Genomic DNA, 22,333 nt, shown 5'->3' with positions numbered 1-22,333 from the left:
TTAAACCGAGTGTCCAGTTGTTAAATTCTAAGGTGAGGAAGGCGTACAAGGGCTGCAATTATTTTATCCTACTGGACATCTAAATTATGCCTCGAACATACATGAATAACATGTTATTTATTTTATGTGAATGACTGGTCCCCTGCAGGTGTTTTCATCATGATTTTCCTCACCACTAAACAAGCTCTAGATTGTGCCATAACGTTAAAGTGTAGCTGTCCATCTCCATGGTCACCATAGCATAATCAGTGTTATTATAGCAATGTGAACTAAACTTACTTACAGAGTAAGTAACACTTTTAGAGAAGTTCTACAAGCAACTTTTCACGACTCCCATTTGTAATTCTGTCCAGCCGGTCTTGGATAGTGAATGGCACTGAGAGACTTTGTGTGGGGGTGTATGTGTCTGCGCCAAACGCGTTTTATCACTAATGGAAAGCTCCTCTGAATGATGATAAAGCGCCGGCCGACTCAGTAATTAATAATATCTAATTCTCTGTCAAGGCCCTCCAGGGATCAGTTCTCAGGGCCCTCCTGGTTCTCCGGGGCCTCGTGGACCAACGGGGACGTGTGACCCCCGCGACTGCCTTCTTCCGTCCCTATAAGCCCGGGCTGAGTGGATTAGGCCGTTCTGAAGACGGCCCTACCAGCTGCGAGCTCAGCGCCGCAGGACAAGGACGGCCTTCACCGTATCTGACAGCTTCCTCGTCTCTGGTTTATCGGACGGACTCACAACTGACCTCTTTAATTCACTTTATGATAACATTTGTATGCCGTTTGGGGTTGTTGTTTTTTTGTTTGTTTTTTTGTTTGTTTTCCTGGGATTGCCTTTGGGTTTGTTTTGGATGCAGCTGAAAACCCTCCTGCAGTGCTGTACTGTTAAGTTATTTCTTGTTTCCACCCCACCCCCCCGCTGCGTAACGCATTCCTCATCAGCTCTCAACACGTCTTTCAAGACCATGAAACCAAGACTCGGTTTCGTCGAAGTTCAGCCCTGCCTGAAAACGCAATCTTAATTATTTGTTTGCCTCTTTAATGGGCATGTCTATGCACTCTTCTGTTCTTATTCAGATAAGCCATTGGGCTGGCAGAAGGTACATCTCATGTTTCGTGTGCGTGAGTGTGTGTGTGTGTGTGTGTGTGTGTGTGTGTGTGTGTGTGTGTGTGTGTGTGTGTGTGTGTGTGTGTGTGTGTGTGTGAAGCAGATTGGCCGAGCGAATGTACTTGTTTTATGTGAGAAAATAACAGATTGTTGAAGCTCCTTATGCAACCAAAATGCAGCAGATGCGTCTCATATAGAAACTATTTATTTAAAGTGTGTTCTTCAAGAATGTATTTAAAAGATGGTACTAATAATTGTACTAAATGTAGCATGGGTATTCTATAATATTATTGCTAGAGTGTGGATTATTACAATCCAGAGAGAGTTCTGTTTATTGAACTCGTCACTCGTGACACATTTTATGTTGTGTACGATTATGATTTTTAAAGAAAGCTGCAGTTTAATCCTTTAATGTTGCCTTCCCATTTTCTGTAAGTCATGAGCATAGACTGTAGAAAGTTGGACGGCTCCTCAACTGCTCCTCAGAAGTGAAGCCAAAGTAAGTAGAGCTCCCCCTGGTGACTGGCTGCAGTATAGGTCCCGCCCCCTCCATGTTGGTAGATGGGACTTGAGTCAAACTAAAACACTAAGATACACATTGAATAATTATTTTTAAGGGCTGCTTCTGTCATTTTATGTAGTTGATATAGCACTGATACATGCTCAAGTTTCCATTTTTCTGATAAGTTTTGTTTTTGTTTGATGCTATAGAAACAGGACATCATGGTGACCGCAAGTTGCCATGTCAACCACTCCAGGACTGTGAGAGCTGGAAATAAAATAAAATAAATAAGTGCAATGTATAATCCAACATCCCTGGGAAACTGCTGCCAGTTTAGCCAATGCAAGGAAGTGGGGACGTGTTGTCCATATTTATATACAGTCTATGTTTATGTTGAGTCGATACTGAGCTCTCATCAGTGAGGTTTTGCCAAAGCTTTTGTAACACAAACGACTCACTGTTTGTCTGAAGCTGTTTTCCAAGACACATACATCCAGGGCTGATTTTTTTTCTTTTTTTTCTTTTTTTTTATTACTTTATTTAATTTTAATCATGGCATGAATGTACTTTAAATAATCTCACATTTTACTGTAATCTGTAAATAAGGGAGTGGTATGTTTTTTTTTCTTGTTTCCTATCTAATGGGGCTTGTTAAGGGACCTGTCAATATGATTTCACAAGCAAGCTGTCATCATCATGATGCATCAAGGTTCTCAGCTATCAATCATACGTCGCTGCAAACATGGAAGACTGTTTTGTGCCCGAGATGATTGTTAACATATATATTGTTTACATAGTGTCGTGTATGATGATTCCTCTGGTTTAGATGTATATTTTGCTCAGCAACACAAAGGAAATCTGACTGCCACACTGACGGACATCTTTTACTCCATTACACTCATAAATCTACTTGAACTTTGTCTTTGGTCTACATCCTGGTTCTTCATTCACTGACCAACACTGTGTGTGTGTCACTGTGTACTGTTGGGTTTTCGGGGCGTCTTAAGACTGGAGTTTGGCTTTATTTATTTTCTACGAATTGTTTTGACGCTCTTAACTAATTTCTAAAAGCTTTGAGTCACTTTTACCTTTTACATGTCACATAAAACACACTTGAAATCTACAGAAAGACGACACTTTTACTTTTAAGTCAATTCCCAGTTGGGAAACTTGTAGATTTAAAATATAATTTATAACCGCATCAAAAAAAAAAAAAACATAAAATAAAAAAAGACAGGCCTGTAGTGCGTGTTACTTTTCTCAAGCTTTCATCGTGTTTTGAGTTGTTTAATGAGTGAACTTGACTCAAAGGGTTCATAATTTTACTTTTAACCGTCCTGCTGTGATTAATGTTTGAACACTTCTTGGGGTGTGTCTGAGAACTCGGTTCTGTCTGTTTTTCTCTTCTTTAAGATCAGTTTGACACTTTTTTTTTTTTTTGGTCTTTGTACTTCTCACTTCTCTCTACGTCTCACATCGTAGTCATGCTTTTCTTTTTTACACATGTAAATTATAACTCACATCTTGCTCAGAAGCCGCAGAACACTTTATATATGTATATGTTTTTTTTTTCACAGCATGCTAGCTTGGTTTTATCTCTAAATTTTATCAATGTGAGTGTGGGACTAAGTTAAGATGGGTTTTGAATCAAACGTGTGCCTCTTCTTTCATTTGTGAGTTGAAAGAGCCCCCTGCTGGACATGTATTTATTTCCTCATTGCATGTAAAGAGAATGGAAAACTACTTTTTTTTTTCTTTGGTTTATGGGCGATATTCTTTTTTTGCACTCATTTTCATATTTGGCTTAATGGGCCCCCGTCAGAGATAATAACACTAACTTTGAACGGATTCAAATGAGACAGTGTAAGGAAACCAAACTTCTTTCTTTTTTTCTTTTCTTACATTGGATTTAGCTCAAATTGATATTAATGTTCACCGGTTTGTGACTTCCATTTAGCTAAACAGTATGATAAGTAGGCGGGAATGCAAAATGGCTACAGATGTCTCAGCTCACTTCACTAGAAATTTATAAGTGAAAATCCATTTATTCTAAGTGGGAAATTATCAGATGAGAGCAAACCAAGCAGACGGAGAATACTTGCTTTAATGCATCTAAAGTCTGGCTTGTCAAACAATGCAAAATTCACTTAAGACAGTAGCACCGCTTATACGCGTTCACATATTTCATGATTGCTTCCTCTTCTTTTTTTTTCTTTTTTTTTTTTTAATTTAACAGTAATGCAAGTGTTGCCACATGTAATCTAATCGTGTAAGTAAGCTTGTAATGAGGGGGAATGTGGATCAGCTTCTCAGCGTGGCCCCTCGGATTAAAAACGTCCTCCCGCTGTTCTCGCTGAAACCGCTTCCCTGCTCCTTCATAAGCTCACAACTGACGTTAATGTTTCTTTCTTTCTTTTTTTTATCTACCTCAGTCTTGGTTTACCACATGCGATTAGATATTTTGGAAAATATCCAAACAAGCGTTGCCTTTTTTGCTGAGAGAAAGCAATCGAGAAACCTCATGTTAAAATGCATGTACGCCGATCAGCCACAACATTAAAACCACTGACAGAAGAAGCAAATAACATCGACCATCCTGTGACAATTCAGTATTCTGCTGGGAGACTTTCATGTTACATAGACATGTACAACCCACCTAGACCAGACCAGAAACCCCCGCCCCATAGTACAGTAGATCTCAAACTGATCAAGTGTCTGTGGGATTCACAGGAATAAACTAGATCCCTCCGCTTAGGTCCCAAAGGCCCCTATTAGTACCACAGGGCACCCTCAGAAGACCCATGTCCATTCTCTGATGAGTCAGAACTGTTTTGAAAGGTGGTCATAATGTTATGCCTGTTCGGTGTATGTGTTGCAGTCCTGGATGCTGACACCAGTGTGGGTCGGCTCACTGAAGTATCCAGTGTGTTTTGTGTGGTTACCAGGTATCAGAGGATATATTTGACACTTTTTCTTCGCAGCTTCTTTCCTTTACACTGATTAACGGCGTCTGCCTTACACGTGTGCAATAAATTTTATCCACTGCTTTACTTCCTGAGTTGCCTGTGTCTCCTTTTTTTCTTTTCTTTCACAATAAATCACAACGACTGTTACTGTTTCTTTATGCGTTTTTCTTTTAGTTTGTGGGATTTTCTGCTATCTTTGTGTTTTCTTGGAGTTTTTGGAGCGTTTCACATCGTCAATTGAAATAAACTGACTTTTGAGCTGTCCAACAAGAGCATGCAGCATGAAACGTGCAGAACAGCTGTCAAATTGTGTCTCCTTATAGATTAATTTTGGGGATCTTTGCGTTCCCCGATACTCAAAATGACAAAACATCAAACCATCACAGACCAGTATACAGAATAAATTAAACACTGCATGTGTTGCTTTATTTCTTGTTTACATTGTTCCCCTCATCCCTAAAAGGCATTTCCATATACGCACAGCTTCATTGTGTTGTCATTCTGTACAATGAGGCAAAATCTCACATCAGGCGGTTTTGTAAGAAATATAATTAACATCATTCTTCTTCTTCTTTTTTTTTTTTTTTTTTTTTACAGATTTACAACATACACTGAAGTCATTGTGACTTGACGACACTTCCGTCCTCTCTCCTTTTTTTTTTTTATTTGCAGGGCTGAAAAAGGAAGTCAGACACGCGAAAACTGACAACGGATTAAAAAAACAAAAAAACAAAAGAGGTTTCAGTAGGTTTATCTTTGGTACATCAGAGGACACAATGACAGAATCCTGATCCTGATTTGCTTTGGATGATTGTTTGAGATGCTCTGGGAGGAAGTGGAGGAAAACATCGCAAATTGAGAGCACAAAAATAGTACGCAGCTACAAGGAGAGTGGGATAAACAAACTATTTCTGGTCATTTCAGAAACATGAGCACAATCACGAATATATCAAAACATCTCTCAGGTAGAAAAACACACCGGAACAGACACATGAGGAAAACAAAACAAAACAAATGTGTTTTTTAATGACTCAAAGAGGCTGGCTCCCTCTGACGGAGATGTGGCTGGAACAAAAAAAACATGTTCGCAAGATTAGAGGTTAATGGAACAAAGGCACCACGCCGACCACAGCCCCCGGGAAGAACGGTTGAAAAATGTTGTGTGCTCAGGGGAGATAATCCAACAGTCTTTCTGTCTCTGCCAGAGCGTCCCTTAGTTCCCAGCAGGTCCCTTCACATCCAGAGACTGGTGGGCGGCTCCCGCCTGGAGGTTGCAAGCTGATGGGTCACAGTAACCGTTGGGACCGGCTGCACCAGGGGGCCCAGGTACGCCGGGCTGTCCGGGTACACCGGGAGGTCCCCTCTGGCCGTCCCGGCCGTCCTGACCGTAGCCAGGTTTGCCTGCTTCGCCTGTGGTTGCGAAGCACATTTTACTTCAGGTTTAAAGCACACGTCCACACTTTTATCAACGTAACAGTTAAACGGTTGCTGCAATCATTCTTCCTGTACATGTACACATTCAGTTCCCTAATTTGTTTTCAGTGCCCACTGTCCTCATTCTGTGTAGAATTTGGTCTTTAGTCTACTAAAGATAAAGTGAGGCTCAGTTCACAGTAGCCAAATATTGCAACCCCCTTCCTTGCATTTCCTGAGGCACTGAACACGAACTAAGGCCACCGTTCTGACAGATCTCCATTTGACGTGTAGCTGAAAATATTTTTTATAGGATGCTGTGGACGTTGTCAATCACAACTGCAGTGCACACAAAAATGTATTTTAAGAGAGATGAGCAGAGGAAGAAAACACTCACCAGGAAGCCCAGGAGGTCCTGGCTGACCCTTGGGTCCTCTCACCGTGGGCCCTCTGGATCCCCTGTCTCCCATTTCACCTGTGACATGTACGACATAATGAAGGCATCCGTGCATGGCTAACACAGACATCTTCAACTCAAAACAGTGTATCTATTACCTTTGGGTCCTTTCAATCCTATCTGCCCTGGTGGCCCTTTGAGTCCAGGAAGGCCCCTTGTGCCAGCCTGCCCAGGGAAGCCATTGTCTCCCGGAGCCCCGGGAGGCCCTGGAGGTCCAGGTTTTCCGGGTAAACCGGCTATGCCAGACTCTGGTCTCCGTAAGCTGGCAGCCAACTGAGCCAGCTGTTCTGTTGAAGCACAATGGGAGGAAAGAGACGACGAACCGTTACATGGAAAACAGCTTATAGACTTTTAATAACACTTTGTAATGGATCGTGCCGGCACATATGAAGGCTCATTTCTGAAAACCTCAAAGCAATTCCCAAAGAAGATATGGTCCAGCAGCCCTTACACTTGAGTTCAGAATGAAGCTCTTGAGCGGTGGACTTGAATGAGGTGAATCTATGGTCACGATATCCCCCCGAGGTGCTCCTGTTTTTCAACCTTATCCCATAGAACTTCAGTAAATTGAGTAGAAAGGAGATAATACTCTTTATTTCAAGCAATCAGCGACGGAAAATTTATGTCCATGGAGCAAAGGATCCAATATTAATCTCCCGTGGCTCCTTGATATTTGCCACATAGGATTCCAACTTTGTGGCTCCCGATGAAAATTCATGCAGTGGCTGCTGCTTCGCTGTTGCTCTTTTTTTTTTTTTTTTTTAATATTTCCCTTTCCAGACAGACTCTTTGCTGGCAGCAGAGGAACGCAGGTCTGCTGGAGGTGAAATTAATTTTTCAGCACATCGGGTATGAAAAAGTCATGAGTGCAGGAGATGAGTTGTGAAGACGTAAGAGCGAAAGAATGAAGAGAACAGAGGTTGTGGCTTCAGCGAAACATCCCTAAAGCTCGGAGGAGGAATCTTTCATCCATCACGTAAACAAAGGCTGAAGCTCATTTCATGTCTTGGTTACGGGGCCGCCCCTTTCTGAACTTCACAGTTTACCAGATCGGACGGGACGGCGATGGGGCGCCTCTGTGTGTTGATGCGTAATGAGGCATTCTGGGGGATATTAAAGGTGCAAAACGAGGCTCGTGGGAGCAATAAACGGGGTCAAAGGCCTGTCTTTTCTTACCTTGCATGACTCGCATGCAAACTTGCTTGATGTGCTGATCACTTGGCTCTTTACCCTGTGGAAAAAAATAAATAAAAATGACTTAACAGATTTCATGACAGATTTCATGTCTGAAACATTCACATGAAGACTCCACAGTACTGTGGAGTCTTCATGTGATGATCCGTTAAATCCTATCCCCATAAAACATCATTAATAAACTCTAAGTGCATCGTGACGAAGTAAAAAAAAAAAACAGGCGTACTCTCTCCTCTTTAAAAGTTAGTGATAAAAGGGCCTCCCGTTACAGTATAGTCTTAATATTCCTTTGGCTTGTTTCCTCTGCAGAGATGCAGGGAGCAGACAAGAAGGGGGCTCATATGTTCTGAAACTTTTGCTGGATGCAAAAAAACTTTAGGATGAAACAAACAAAAAAAAAAAAAACATTCCCAGAGCATCTTATTTTGGTATTCTGCTGCATTTACTGCTACTTCATTGTACTTCCTTTGCACAATGGAGTATATGAAGGCCTTTGTAGGATTTTAAGGGTACCTAAGACCAATGATCTATTCAGTAACTGAAATAAAGGATTTGACAAGAGTGACAGAGGAGGGTTAAGACACAAAATACGATCGTGTTTTGTTTTTTAAGGGGAACAGAGCGAGGTTCTCATGCATATAGTTTAACAAATGAAACATTTCATTTGTTAAACTACCAACTTCACAACCAGGAAGTAAACATTATCATTTCCAACTGACTGCAAGTCTTAGGGCTTAGAGTTGTGACTTGGGCTGCTCCTCTCTCATTCTGCCTTCGTAAACTTTCTCCAAGCTATTTCCCTTCAGGTGTTTTCTCTTGGACGTACCGCGGGACCCTGAGAACCTCTGACTCCGGGAGGACCTCTGTTCCCCTGCATGCCCCGCGGCCCGGGCGTGCCGGGCGGGCCCTCGATGCCAGGCTGGCCCCGACTTCCCTCGGGTCCCCTGTTGCCGGTCTCGCCGGGGTTGCCAACCTAGACGGGAGAGTGTAAAGCATGAGGCCAGATCCTCGGGCTTTTCTCTACGCTACCTCCGCAGCAAAGCAGTGAGCCTCACCTCTCCTTTAGCTCCGGCTTCTCCTGGTTCGCCCTGCGGGAGGATGGAAACACTGACAAATTTAGTCAAACTGAACGTCTGAAATAAGCCACATTACTGCAGTCGGTGCAACAACGTACCAAGTCCCCTTTGTCTCCAGGGTTTCCCTCATCACCTTGCAATCCCTGTTAAAAACGCACAGTGTGAATAATCTAATATTCAAAAACGTTATGTAAGTCGAGTATATGGCAGCTAAAACGCAGAATTAATATTCAGCGTCAAGATTTCGTACTTGATCTCCTTTGGGTCCTGCTTCTCCTCGTTCTCCCTGTAATTACAAGTCGAACACGTTAACCTGTCAGACTCGGTGACTAGACAATACGAGGCGCACATTATTTCATTCGTGATCAGCTGTTTGTTGCGGTGCGTTCATCTCATTGTCACTTTTAAATTTGAACGGGTGTTTCTATGTGCGTTGTTTTCTTACCCTCTCTCCTTTCACCCCAGGCACGCCAGGAGGACCTGGGACACCAGGCAGACCGGGGTCACCTTTGGGTCCCTACAACAAATAAACATGCACATCTTCAAGTCTGCAAGTCTGATACATGAGTGACTCATATTTAAAGTTGTGTATCTTCCACAGACTATGCCCATGATTCATTTTTTATTCATGTTTTTCATTCATTTTCTTTCTCTCTCAGGGATGTTTGCTCCTGCCTTTGATCGCCAACCAACTGTCTGAGGAATGCCAGGAGAACAGAGAGCCCTTTCAGTCGGCTGCTTGGTCTCCCCTTACTGTGAAAATAGACCTCATGTGAGATCCAGCCTCGGCCTATTCTCCGAGACATTCCTGTGAAACAACGGCCAGGGCTACAGGCTCCCCGTTTTCTGTTTTCTCCCATTCACAGTATCAGGTTTAGAAGGGTGCACTTGCACGTACGCTGGCTGGATATAATTTCAAAATAAAGGGGCGGATGAAAGCTAAAAATAAACCTTCACATCCAAATGACCCAGCTGAAGTTCACTTTAATTGCCAAACTCATGTGTTTATAACTTACCCTTGCACCTGGCTTGCCAGCTGGACCTAGAGGGCCTTGCTCCCCAATATCTCCCTTTTGGGAAGAAGAGAGAAAAATAAGTGAAGGGAAGCCAAGACCGAACAAAAGCAAATGCAACCGGAAACACGGGAAAAATACTCACAAGCTCGCCGATTGGCCCCACAGGTCCCACTTCTCCCTGCTCTCCCCGTTCACCCTGCGGCGTGACAGTAAAACGACAGCCGTGACACAACCGAGGTGACAAAAAAAAAAAAAAAAACCACATCCATGTTTCAATGTGTTCCGCTCAAACTCACAGGTTTGCCAGTTGATCCTATGGTTCCGGGGAGGCCCGACTGACCAGCGTCTCCCTGTGAAGAAGCAACCGGGGTTTTAAAATATCTTGACTAATTCGAAACGAACTGGAAAACATTCAGTGACAAGAAAACAACCTTAGGGCCACTGAGTCCTTTTGGTCCAGGCATGCCGGGCAAACCCTAAAATAAAAAAATAAAAAAAGAAAGACACATTTAGACAACAATACCAAAAAAAAGATCATAGAAATATCTCCAGCAGCAGGTGTTATTCCTAAAATAAAAAGCACCTCGCTGTAAGACACACTGGAGGACAAAACAGGCTTGGTGGATAAATATATATTTTTTCGAGCTTTTGACCTAAATAAGCTTAAAGTAATAAAGGTGTATCTGAAACAGACGTTTCTACCTATGAAATGTTTCACGAGGCTGCCTCCATCAGTAACGACTGCCTAGGGAGTCTCGTTACAGACAAATCACAGATTAGAGCACTTGAAAAACTTCTGCCTAAGGAAGTCTCCAGGCTTTGCCTCCTCTCTGCATGAGATTCAGGGTTTATTTGCTCCAAATATAACCCACATGAAATGGATCGTAAAAACGTAAGATACATTATTTTGCCGGTCATTAGCGCAGGATCGTATCGTGACGAGCGCAGTGCTTCGGACCGGTGCAGACGGGTTTACTCGGGTGCAGTCTAATCAGAGTCGGCCGTGACAGTTTGGGGTCAAAGGTCATACTCACAGGAAGCCCCTGAAGTCCAACCTCTCCAGGAACGCCTGGCTTCCCAATGCCTCCCTGCAGGAAAACCGACAGCATAAAGCAATGTAGCTACATCTGCTGCCAAATATCAAAGCCTCCTTTTTATTTTTTTTATAAGAATCTACGTATAATTAGTCATGTGCAACTGATGCTCCACCTTAGCTCCCGGCATCCCTGGAATACCTTCACGACCATCCACGCCCGGCAAACCCTGGTGATAAAGGGAGAAATCGTTCACAGGCGGTGCATCTGACGGTTACTGAACGATTTTTCTTCATTGATCAGACACTCACAGCCTCTCCCTTGGGACCTGGAAGCCCTGTGATTCCCCGCGGCCCTTGAACACCCTGAACAACAAAGCAACGAAGCGTTTAGCGCGTTCACAACAGCCGCGCGAACAATACCCGGCGATGATTACTGTAATTTTATGTCTACTTACCGTTTCACCTTTAGGCCCGAGCTCACCCATCACGCCTCTCTGGCCTCGGTCCCCCTGAAATAATGCACCGATTTATATGTGAGTCTTATGTGTCACATTAAAGTAAATGCTAGGGTTTGTATCGAGGGACGAGACTCACAGTTGCCCCCGCGACGCCCTGCGGACCCGGATCTCCATCAGGACCTCGAGCCCCCTGCCAGAGAACAAAAAAATGACCATAATCTGTATTGACAAATTACAGTGTCATTAGATTCAGCCTGAGCTTGGAAGTTTAATCGGGTAGAGTTATACTAAGAATTGCAGAAACTCTTACCATCTCACCCTTGGTGCCCATCATTCCTGTGGCTCCACGGATTCCCTGTGGTCCCTGAAATTAGATCCAGCAGGAGCCTCAGTGAGCACGGAACGGCAGCAAAGAACGGATGGGAACTTGAAAGACTTTAATGTCACGTAAAAGTTTTAGTATCTAACCGTTGGCCCTTGTGATCCGACCTCTCCTGGAATTCCCTGGTCTCCCTCCTCTCCCTGAGAAAGCGAACGAGAAGGAAAGCTTTAAAATCAATCGGATATATTTTATGAGAGCGGAGACACATTCTGACACGCGATGGCTTCCCGATAGCAGTTCGAGTCGAAAGCTGCGCTCATTTCCTGGTGTTAAAAAGGCAATCTCTCTCTTCTTCTTTTTATTTTTTAAATGTATTAGAACTGGCTATTAATCAATAGACAAAGGTCGATCAAATAGGATGATTCATAACAGAAATGGATGCAGCAAAACAGGTCAGCAGTTGTAGAAGAAGAGAGGAGCTTTAATGCTGTTTGATTATGGGACAAAGCATTCAGAATTCATGTTCTTCTGTCGGGACAAAGTTCTTCAAAAAGAGGAAGATGATAGTCAGACAGGCTGTTGAATCATTAAAAGAAATGTCTAAAAGATGACTTAAAAAAAATCTCCCTATCTTTGATTACTGTCACAGATGTCCTTGTCCATAAAAGATGAGTACATGTAGTTACTGGAACACTGTCTCTGTTCACTTGAAAAGTGAAGCGCTGCATGTTTTCATCTTTTTTTTTTCCTGTCTACTTATTCATTATCAGGAAATAAGACGCTTAAGCCCAGCACAACATCTGCTCATTCTGTTCTTCACTGCAAATATCTTAATATTTGCGTATTGGTAAAATGGGAGGCAGGCAAAAGGTGCCTCCAGTGCAACTTTCAGTGAAGGAGAAAAATCGTTCTCAGGGACGGAGCTCAGACTGACAGTAAATCATATCCTGGCACGGGGTGATAAAGGGAGATAGGACCGGGCTCATTTCCATTTATATAGTGCGTGGACACATTACAGGGAGAGGGTAGTTGTGCTTGAACATCATTTCAAATAAATCATCCCCCCGTGCATCGCGAGGAGTCAGAGGAATTACACACAGGCTTGTGCCGCTTCCTCTTGAAATAGAGCAGCACCAATAATACTTGTCTCAAAGGTGTCGGGAATCCGTTTTTTAAGTTTAAGTCGTGCTTTTTTTTTTTTTCCCCTGATGCGGAGTGTTGTGGCATGTGTGACAGTCGTGGAGAGAAATTTATGATTTCAAGTAACTATTTATGCAGCACCAGGATTCTAAATTGATAGTGCTGATGTGTTGGAATGTCTATGTCATGTCTATAGCATCACATATGACTGGAGACACCCACAGTAGCTTTACCTACAAGGATGTTTTACATAGATGTAAGGTGCTTTACCTTGTGTCCTTGTTTCCCAGGTTCCCCTGCTTCACCCTTTACGCCTTTGTGACCCTGGACACATTCAGAGAGCAAAAGGCGCAGCGTTTAGACACCATACATTTTGGAACTTAATCATTTCGCAGACAGTGTTTTAATCACCTTCATCCCTGGAAGGCCAGGATGTCCAGGGGTCCCGGGTGGACAAGAGTTGGGGCACTAAACAACAAAATAAAAGTCAGAAGATGCTCTAGACAACTTTTGCCAAAACCCATCATTCATAAAATTCAGGAACAAACTGTTTACCAGGTCGCCACTGCCCAGCATTCCAGCTGCACCCTGAAAACCAGAGAAAATACAGGTGAATTCTTGCTCCTTAAAGAAAAGTCAGATTTGTATTTCCTATAAGTGACCAAATTAGGCTTTGTCACTTACTCTGGGTCCTGTTGGTCCACGGGGTCCCTGTGGCCCTCTCACGCCCATGGACCCCTGTGGAAAGAGATATAAATGCGTCAAAACCAAAAGGATACTAAACGCATTGTGTATACTGTAACTACTAGCAAGTAAACAGATAAGAGGTAGTGACACTTTCCATGCTTATCTCTTTTACTGCTAGAATGTTCATCTTCAACATTTCAAGCTATCGTTTCCTTTTCTTAAATGTCTTCAGTGAATCAGTATTTCAATATATAATCAATTCAATAGACCCAAACAAATAATTTGTGTCAGCAGTCTGTGTGCAAATAATCATTCAGGGGAATATGAACAGATGTTATATGAATATAATAGACTTTGAAAAGCGACACTTTGCATACGTAGTTTGTGCACACAGTAAAATATACATAACTGAGTATGAGTAATGAGAATGTAAGTCCTGACTGTAATGCATAGGGGAATTCTGGGATGTGAAATATAAGAAAATCCTCAAGATAGTTTATTTTGATGAAATACCATTTTTGTCTTTGTTGATTTTCTAGTTTTAAGTCATTCTTAAAATGCCCATTCAATGTCTAAAATAATAATTCTGAGATATCTTTTATCACATCTGTTTCTGTTCACACTACATGATGTAGTGGTGTACATTACAGTGAAGATACAGTCTTGGGTTCTGTTTCCGTGTGTCTACTCACAGGTGATCCAACTTTTCCCACTTCACCCAGAAGTCCTCCAGGCCCCGGTGGTCCCTGTTCGATGTTTCAGGTATTAAACATTACTAACAATCATAGACAAACATAATAAATAATATCAAGTATAGTATAGTAGTATAAACACATTACTTACAGGGGGTCCATCCGGTCCAACACCCTAAAGAGACACATACAGCACGGCTCAGTGTGGTACACAGAATTAGTTTGTTTGGTTTCCAAATGATGATCGTGTGGATTGTTTCAAGAGGAAATGTTACTCACAGCTAACCCACGAGGTCCAGGTTTTCCAGGTTCACCCTACAGAACGGACGCAAACATTTTAGACGCGTGGAGACACACAAACTAAAAGGTAAAATTAAGCCGCTGTGAGCCCACACGCGGTCCAAATTAACATTCCTCCGACTCATCACATGACTGAGCAGGATGCACTTGACCCAGCAATGTTTGGTCTAATGAGGACCGACTTTGGGGGCTTCATGCCCCACGGAGATTACACAGAGGACATGCAGGATTAAGTCTAATTTGTCACAAGGAATTGGTTTATGCACTGCGGCTCTCCCTGCCATGCCAAAAGACTGGACAGCAGCCTGGCACCGTTTCACTGACGGTCTCTGGAGCAGGAGAGCAAAGGCTCATTAGTCACTTACTTTCTGTCCGGGGGGACCGTCAGGCCCAGGGTCTCCAACAGGGCCGGTCAAACCCTGCAGAAGGGAGACAACCAGAAACAAACAAGCACTCATATATTTTCACTTTATATCTGGATAAAAAATAAATAAATAAAAAAAACTGTGCATAGGTTAAATATACCTACTACCTCAGCAGGCAATGCTTATCCTCCCTCTGTCTATATTTATAAAAAAAATCTAAATCTCCATATGTTACATCATCATCATAACACAATCATACACGTGTGGGAGGAATCCTACATATTCACAAATGGGATTAACTTGACAGCCCATTAACTATAACCCACTCTCTTCCAAAGTGTTTCGGTATGTGCTGTGATATCAGAGTTCTTTTTCTGAACGCGCCATGATGTCCACAAGTGCAGGCACACAGAAAAAGTCGAAATGGAAGCAGAGGGCAAGAGTCCCAGACTGCAAACCCTGCAGAGAGCAACATTCCTCTGGCTCATTTCAAACAAGTGCACTGAAAGAAACCATTCCACACTGTTCTGAGGATTCTCAACAGGAGATACCAACAGAGACCAGCCAACAAAGCTCCTATTGTCCAAGGAGGTGTGTTGTATATACAGGCAGAGAATCACGGTGCATGAAATATTACATTTTACTCTGAAAATATGGATGAAATAAACTGGTTTTATATACCTATACCCTTAACTGCTCTTGCCAGTCATTAACACCCATATTATGCTTGGATGTTTTCCTAACCCTCGTTTAAACTCTGGAGGGAGCCAAAGTTAATTACACTCAAGCCCAAGCTTCACCCCGTCACAAAGGAAATTTGGATTTGTCCATCCTGTTTAATAAATTCCTCACAATTTGCACCCATTTCCCCGCGCCCCCCCGCCTCCCCCCGCTTCTCTAAAACATCATTGGTCGCCCTATAACACTAACATGTGCACGCTACCTATGCGGTGGGAGGGTCGCCCCTTGTGGTTCCACCCCCTTGGCATGTTTGAGGATCGCACGTTGGCCTCATCACACTCAACAAAGCAGCAAACATCATTTGTGTACAACAGAGAAAACGTGGAGCACTCACATCATTTCCAGGAAGTCCAGGCAATCCCGAGGAGCCGGGTTTACCTGCGTCTCCGTCAGGTCCCTAATAACAAAGGTTCACACATAATGCCGGTCAAACTTAAAAGAAAGGGGAAAAAAAGAAAAGCAGTGACAGTGATAATTACTATTAAATTTAATAGTTACAGGAAGACCGTCCTCGCCGTTTTCTCCCCTATCACCCTGAAACAAAGGGGATTAAATGCATTAGGGAAAACAAACGGTGAATTACTTTTAAAGTATCTGCCACAGTTAATGGACAGTGTCAAGAGGATTGAGAGGACTTACAGCAATGCCATCAATTCCTGGTACACCTGCAGGTCCAGGGGGGCCAGGGGTTCCATCACTCCTCTGTGTAATATAATAATAGTAATAGTTGTAATATGTAATCTATAACTGCTCAGATGTCTGTTTTGTGCTTTGTCACACCGATGTAACTGCTACACAGAAAATATGGAAAAATGAGAACAGGTGCACTGCTTCATCGTCATGTAGGCGTGAATGTCTAGAATATCTCAGCCTATAAACACTATTCCTGCTTCAGATTCATTAGTATCTGACAGTTTAAGAGGCAAAAAAAAGTTTAAGAAGTAAAACCCAGACAAAAGTTACACATGTCTTCTCCGGGACAAGTGTCCCATAAAATTGCCGAAGCAAACAATCCCAGCATCTGACTACAGTTGAAGATAAATGGAAGATAATATTTGGTAAAAGCATTAGGAGGACACTCACCTGCACCTCTGTCACATTTGTCTAGAGACACAAACAGAGAGAACAAAGACAAAAAATAAACACAATAAGCCTTACTTGAGAGGAGCAAATCAGGACAAACTGCAGGAGCAGCACCAGAAATGGCCCTTTAACGCTCGGGGCCCCAGCCATGATCTCCCCTTGTGCAGGAAAGGTAAAAGTTGTAGTCCTTTCTCTGGGAAGTGCCGGGTTGAAGGAGCCCCCAGCAAAACAATCCTACTGAACCCGCCTGAGCTATCTAGACCGTCCAGGTCCCATAGCCATCAGGGGCTCATGTATATTCATACAATGACCGGTTACAGGAAGCGATTGGAGGGTTTTAGGGGGGCAACGCGGGGAGGGGCCACACTGCAGACACCACCAATAGGAAGGATCAGCGGGCTATTTAACGTCTGGTTTGACCCAAATCGATTTTATATACCCCCCTTTTTTTGTCACAAATTTATTTTGCCTTCTAATCATGAAAAATGTTTTATGAATACACGTGGAGCAAAACATATTACAAACACAAAGATAAAAAATATTGTAAAATTACTTTTTTTTTTTTTTTTTTTTCAAACAGAGTGAATGCTGATTAGTTTCACGTCACGTTATTTTCATTCTTACCGATGTCCTGGCTGGGAGGTCATAACATGCTTGTGTCCGGGCTCGCGTCACATCGCAGTGAATCAGCATTGACTGGAGATCAAACTTGATGAATGAACAGAATAAAATAATAAATTAGTGCAATAATCATTGTATAACATCGCGTCCTGGAATACAGGGTATGCAAAGCTTCGCAGCTCTATATCGCCAACAGGCTATCCCCATTCACAGTGTAGTTTAGCCTCAGTCTATGCTAAACGCATAATCGCTATGTTTGGACGGGGAATGTGTTTCAGTCTAGACGCATTACTATAGACTTTAAACACGTACAGTGCTTGGAGTTAGAATGAACTCTTGTGCGCAATTACGCACAACAATTTCCGAGTATTTCGAAACGATACAGGTGTACTTAGGTGTACGGTGTAGTCCTGTGGGAGGTTTTAGCTTGTCCACAACTCGAGTTCTTCACCAGAACCTGCAACAAATTCCACATATTTCTCGGCGAAGCCTGAATGGAGGGATTAGTAAAGGGTAGCCAGACAGGGTGGTGAGAAAACACAGGGAATCCCAAGCGTTTGCTTGCAAAGGGCGCCCCGAGGGGAAGGAGGAGGAAGTCCCCCCGTGTACAATCGACGAGGATCACACATCTGCAACCTCTGCAGAGCGTGTCATTGTTGTAATGTCACTAAAATATAATGGAAATGGTAGGACACATGTTATGTTTTGTAGAAAGTTCTGTCTAAAAAAAAAAAAAGATTGTGCACAGGCTAAACCATCCTGCAGTACTGCACTATAAAGCTCAGATGTGGCGTTTCCAAATATTCAGAAATTGATTGTTGTCCGTAATTATGCACAAGAGCTCATGGTAAATTCAAACAGTTATTGCTCGTTTGTTTTTCCAAAATAAAATAAAATAAAATAAAATAAAATAAAATAAAATAAATAAATAAACAAATGGGTTATCAACCAAATGGTATAGACGGAGTACAAAGAGTTAATGAAAAATAAGTAAATCATATACGATTTCTATACTATTATTAATTACAAATGATTAATTATTTGGGCTTACATGTGTATCATTCAAGCTGCACCCTAACAATTTAAGCAATAAAAGCAGGTCGTTAATGTTGTCTTGTGTAGTGCTTGTGAAACTTCATTCCTTAAGCACCCACTCTCCTCCACCAATCAGATCTAAACTACTGTGGACTGAGCTATATGAAGGCCAGTAGGTGGTTGCACGTACCGGAACAGCCATCACTGGGTTGTCCTTGAGCTTTCCTACCAACGTGAAGCCGTCCAGACTGATTTTTTGTCGGAGTGGAATATTGTTGGAACCGATCATGACGCAGTCCACGAAAAGGGCTACGGAGTGCCTGCTGATTTCCAGTAACACCCTGTGCCACTGGTCATTGAAGAGAGAACCCAGGGGGCTGAAGACAACAGTCTGCCTCCCGGCGTTAAGCGATGTGAAGGTAAACTCCAGAGACCTGGACTCCCCATTGAGCCTGACGGCCAGCTGTTCCTGGCCATTTACGTCCTGCATTTGCCAAATATTCCAGTTTTTAGTAATAGTGCTGCCACTCATGCGCAGCACAGCCACAAAGACAAACTCCTCTGGCAGCCCAAGTGGATAAGCAGATCTGAAACATAAATTATGGATTATTAAACCACTTAACTACATCTTCATATAAAAATCAATAATCTAGTAAGGATTTATTTATGCGTCAAACTGCTATCAAATAAGCATAGATCGTGTCATTCATTAAAGTCAGGGTTTATTCTGTAAGGTAAATCATTTTATTAAGTGTGTCAAATATCACATCCGTGCAGCAACTGTTTAAATCGTGTTAAAAAGTGGCTCAGAAAATGTCAAAACTTTCCATTCAGGACCATGGACAGGGTAAACAGTACCGTTGCGTCTTAACCACTAGATGTCGGTGTTCACTTGTGCATTTTTACCACCTGGAATTACCTTGTGTTGATTCTGAAGTTGAAAGCCGGCCCTATTTGATACGCAACATCCCGAGGCGATGGCCCAGCAACCTTTTTAACAGTGCCCCTTCTCGCCAGCTCAGCGATGTGGAACTGGGACATAATATAAAATCCTGAGGGTGCAGGCACAGAAGAAGAGTGGTTGAATACAAAATCCTCTCTAAGGGTTTGCAAAAGTCCCTCAGGATGTGGAGGAGATTCTTCTGCATGATAACGACCATATAGCTACATATTTTCATTTTATTAAGCTCTTAAAATATGCCCATAATCACTCTTTGCAGGTAATGTATATACATTGTGGGTTTTTTTTATGTCTTTACTTGCAGTTATACTAAATTGTAGGCTATATCTGTACTATTTGTAAATATACTGTATCTACATTTTATTTTTAGGTTTATATGTTTATATTACATAATATATGCAAGATGATATGAATCCACCTGGAAAATGATCTGCCCCGATGCTGACCTGAGGGCACATAGACTGCTGCTCCATATGAATACCGACTTGAGATGAAAATCTCACAGCTGCAAGATAGAGAAAAAGAAAGCAGCCTGTTAGTAGTCAAACTATGTGTGTGTGTGTGTGTGTGTGTGTGTGTGTGTGTGTGTGTGCGTGTGTGTGGAGGGGGAGATAATAAAAGCTCAGTGTTTGGAAAGCTGCACCGCTGCCTTGAATAAATATTAGGCTGTCGTGGACTGTGTGTGGTTTCCTCTTTAACACTTGAGCTCTAGATTTGCATGTTTTTACACATCTGGATAGGCCCTTAAAGGTCTTTATCAAGTTTGAATGAATGATTTGGATACAACAATTTCTTCTTTTTCATATGTCAAAATGGGTATTGTATGGACCATGTGATGCTGTTCAAATGTATGGTTCAGGGTTGAAACTGTAGCATTTCCATTGAGCCTTTAGTGCATTGCTGAATCTATACAGACACAGCTGGACCTCATAACCCTGCAGTGTTACTACTGCAATACAGACCCACATACAGGATACATGTCATAAAATATAGATAGGAAATGCAAACCGTATAGAGGGAAGACAAGAAGACAAGATAATGTAATGTGATAATGTCCTTCATAAAACCATTAAATAAATGTCAATAAATGTCAATAAGCAGAATCTATTGGGTATAAATAAAGGTCTGCAACATGAAAAGGCAAACAGATCTCCATAGAAATCATTGCATACATATTCAACAAAACAATATCTGAAGAGCCACAACACAGTCAGCCACAGAGAATAGCTTCAGCAAAAAGAAACATAAGTCACGTTATCATTATCTCAGCAGTTGCACCATGCAGTGCAGAACATTACTCACTCTGAGAATGAAGTCCAGTACAGAGATATTCTGGCATCACATAGCAGCAGCACAGTGAGTACAGAAGGATATTTCTGGAATGCAATCAAATGAAAAATCTCTTAACAATGAAATCATTTTGAGTGAGAAACACATTTGTTAGTAAAATACGTACCTTTTGACTCCTCCCATTTCATAGCTTGATGTAAAAATGAAGAAAAAACGTGGTGCTTTTGTGGATTTGTGTCTAGGAGCGAACGAAACTCTGCAGCAGTGAACGACTTCAGGTCACAGCGAGAGCTCTCTTATAGGACTGACTGTTGTCATTTATTTGGGGGAGTGAGTCAACAGTCTCCACAGTGTCAACTTTGCATCCTACCAGAGCTCTCCTGCACCCACCTTTGACTAAATGTTACAGGCATACAGTCACAGCACTCTATCCAATGTGTGGGTATATTCATACTTATCTACTATATGTAATATCAAATGACTAAGAACAAAAATGCAGCAGCTTCCTTTTGTTGCACTTTTGGGATCTACATTCTTGGTGATCTCTATGGTTGCATGGTATTTAGACAGAATCGTTTCTATTGCTGTCCAAACTTCAAAACAAGACTCAGCGAGCAAGGTGTGTTTGTTCAGTCAGGCCAAGAGGCAAAGGAAATTCTTTTGCAGGGAAGCAATAAATTTCCAGGACCTGTATTTTTCATTGTAGTGTTAACATCAAGAATCTCAGGAAATGCATTGTGTTATTGTGTTGATAATCAGGAGACTCGGCTTTCCATTAGTGAAATGTTAGTACGAGGGAATAAGAAACAGACACACAAACACACACCTTTTCCCTGCATCCTGCTATTCTACACTTGATTCAAGAGATAAATTCGGCTTTTTACAGCAGATATTTAGATTTGTCACGGTAGGGAAGGCACTGGTGTGTCATTGTTGGCTCAGTTCCATTAGGCGCCCTAGAAAACTCTGACAATGAACCAGAATGCACAAAGTAGGACCTCCCCTAAATGGAATGCAGCATTAATTGTGCAGTGGATTGTGCACAGTTTATGATGGCTTTCCGCATTGTGGCTATAAATAAGCCAATAAAATGATTGACTGCTTGTAACACAAAAAAGGAATTGGACTTAAATATATACTGAGAACTATGTCCACATACTGTAGACAATAACACTGTTCCTCTTTCACTTCACATGTTGCTTTACTTTCACTTAATGCTAGCAGGCTGCATTAATGACATATGCAGCAATCAGCCTACATAGTCTAACCATGTGGTTCTTGGCATGGGCAAAGTGGACAGCCACCCAGGGTGGCATTTTTCAGGGGGCGACACGAGCAGCACAAAGGACAAAAAACAACTTTGCACCCCTGCCAGGACCTAGACCCCAGCGTCATTTGGGACACAACAGATAGACTTGAAGAGTGGAGAGTTGACCACTCCCACTGAAAACACCACTGAAAACACTGTCTGAAAAAAAAAGAAGAAAAAAAAGAGATAATCATAGAAAAATATACAATTTTGTTGTTGTTTTAATGGGAAATAGTGTGTGATGTTGCTGGGTGCACATCTTAGCACATCTAAGGTGAAACTGAAAGTACATAATGTATAATAATGTGTCTGACCTTATTTTTCGAAAGACTTTCCAGTAGATTCCAATAGATCTCCGCAATGTCCATGGGTAAATTAGTATCTTGCGCTGGGTCTCTCTCTGTCTTTGTTATGATTATTATTATTTTTATTTATCCATCAACTCAAGGTATGTGTGGGGAATTGGCAGCTGCAGAAGAGAGGTGTGCTGGGGGAGGAGGGGGCGGGGTACAGTTCACCTCTGGGTCTTTCTACTTACTTACTGGACAAGGGTGTCTGGGGTGGAGG

The 22,333-nt window shown here is 42.2% G+C and overlaps 2 protein-coding genes across 8 annotated transcripts in view; one reads left to right on the top strand and one right to left on the bottom strand.

Moving 5' to 3' along the window:
• LOC125018827 (collagen alpha-1(XIX) chain) overlaps positions 1-4,654 on the top strand; it is a 109,146-nt gene extending 104,492 nt beyond the window's left edge. For all 7 annotated transcript variants that reach the window (XM_047603211.1, XM_047603215.1, XM_047603213.1 and 4 more), the window contains one exon: positions 505-4,654. In XM_047603211.1, coding sequence (XP_047459167.1) covers positions 505-605 — 101 coding nt within the window. In that variant the 3' untranslated portion in view covers positions 606-4,654. The remainder of the gene's footprint in view (positions 1-504) is intronic.
• A 309-nt stretch (positions 4,655-4,963) lies between these two features.
• Positions 4,964-16,842, bottom strand: col9a1b (collagen, type IX, alpha 1b). The gene is made up of 32 exons (XM_047603217.1): positions 16,626-16,842; positions 16,107-16,169; positions 15,966-16,001; positions 15,802-15,864; positions 14,727-14,780; positions 14,341-14,376; positions 14,213-14,236; positions 14,062-14,115; positions 13,367-13,420; positions 13,238-13,270; positions 13,094-13,150; positions 12,953-13,006; positions 11,689-11,742; positions 11,531-11,584; positions 11,357-11,410; positions 11,218-11,271; positions 11,072-11,125; positions 10,936-10,989; positions 10,761-10,814; positions 10,158-10,202; positions 10,023-10,076; positions 9,869-9,922; positions 9,727-9,780; positions 9,156-9,227; positions 8,961-8,996; positions 8,809-8,853; positions 8,690-8,722; positions 8,461-8,607; positions 7,617-7,671; positions 6,539-6,727; positions 6,381-6,458; positions 4,964-5,980 (listed from the first exon to the last, which is right to left on the bottom strand). Exons 1-32 carry the CDS (start codon positions 16,698-16,700, stop codon positions 5,784-5,786), a joined length of 2,040 nt encoding a protein of 679 aa, XP_047459173.1. The 5' UTR covers positions 16,701-16,842; the 3' UTR covers positions 4,964-5,783.
• Between the last annotated feature and the right edge of the window lie 5,491 nt (positions 16,843-22,333).

Source organism: Mugil cephalus, chromosome 13 (genome assembly GCF_022458985.1).
Source record: "Mugil cephalus isolate CIBA_MC_2020 chromosome 13, CIBA_Mcephalus_1.1, whole genome shotgun sequence".
Lineage (NCBI taxonomy): Eukaryota > Metazoa > Chordata > Actinopteri > Mugiliformes > Mugilidae > Mugil > Mugil cephalus.
Note: the sequence above shows the minus strand (reverse complement) of the source record. Positions and strands in the feature narration are given on the sequence as shown.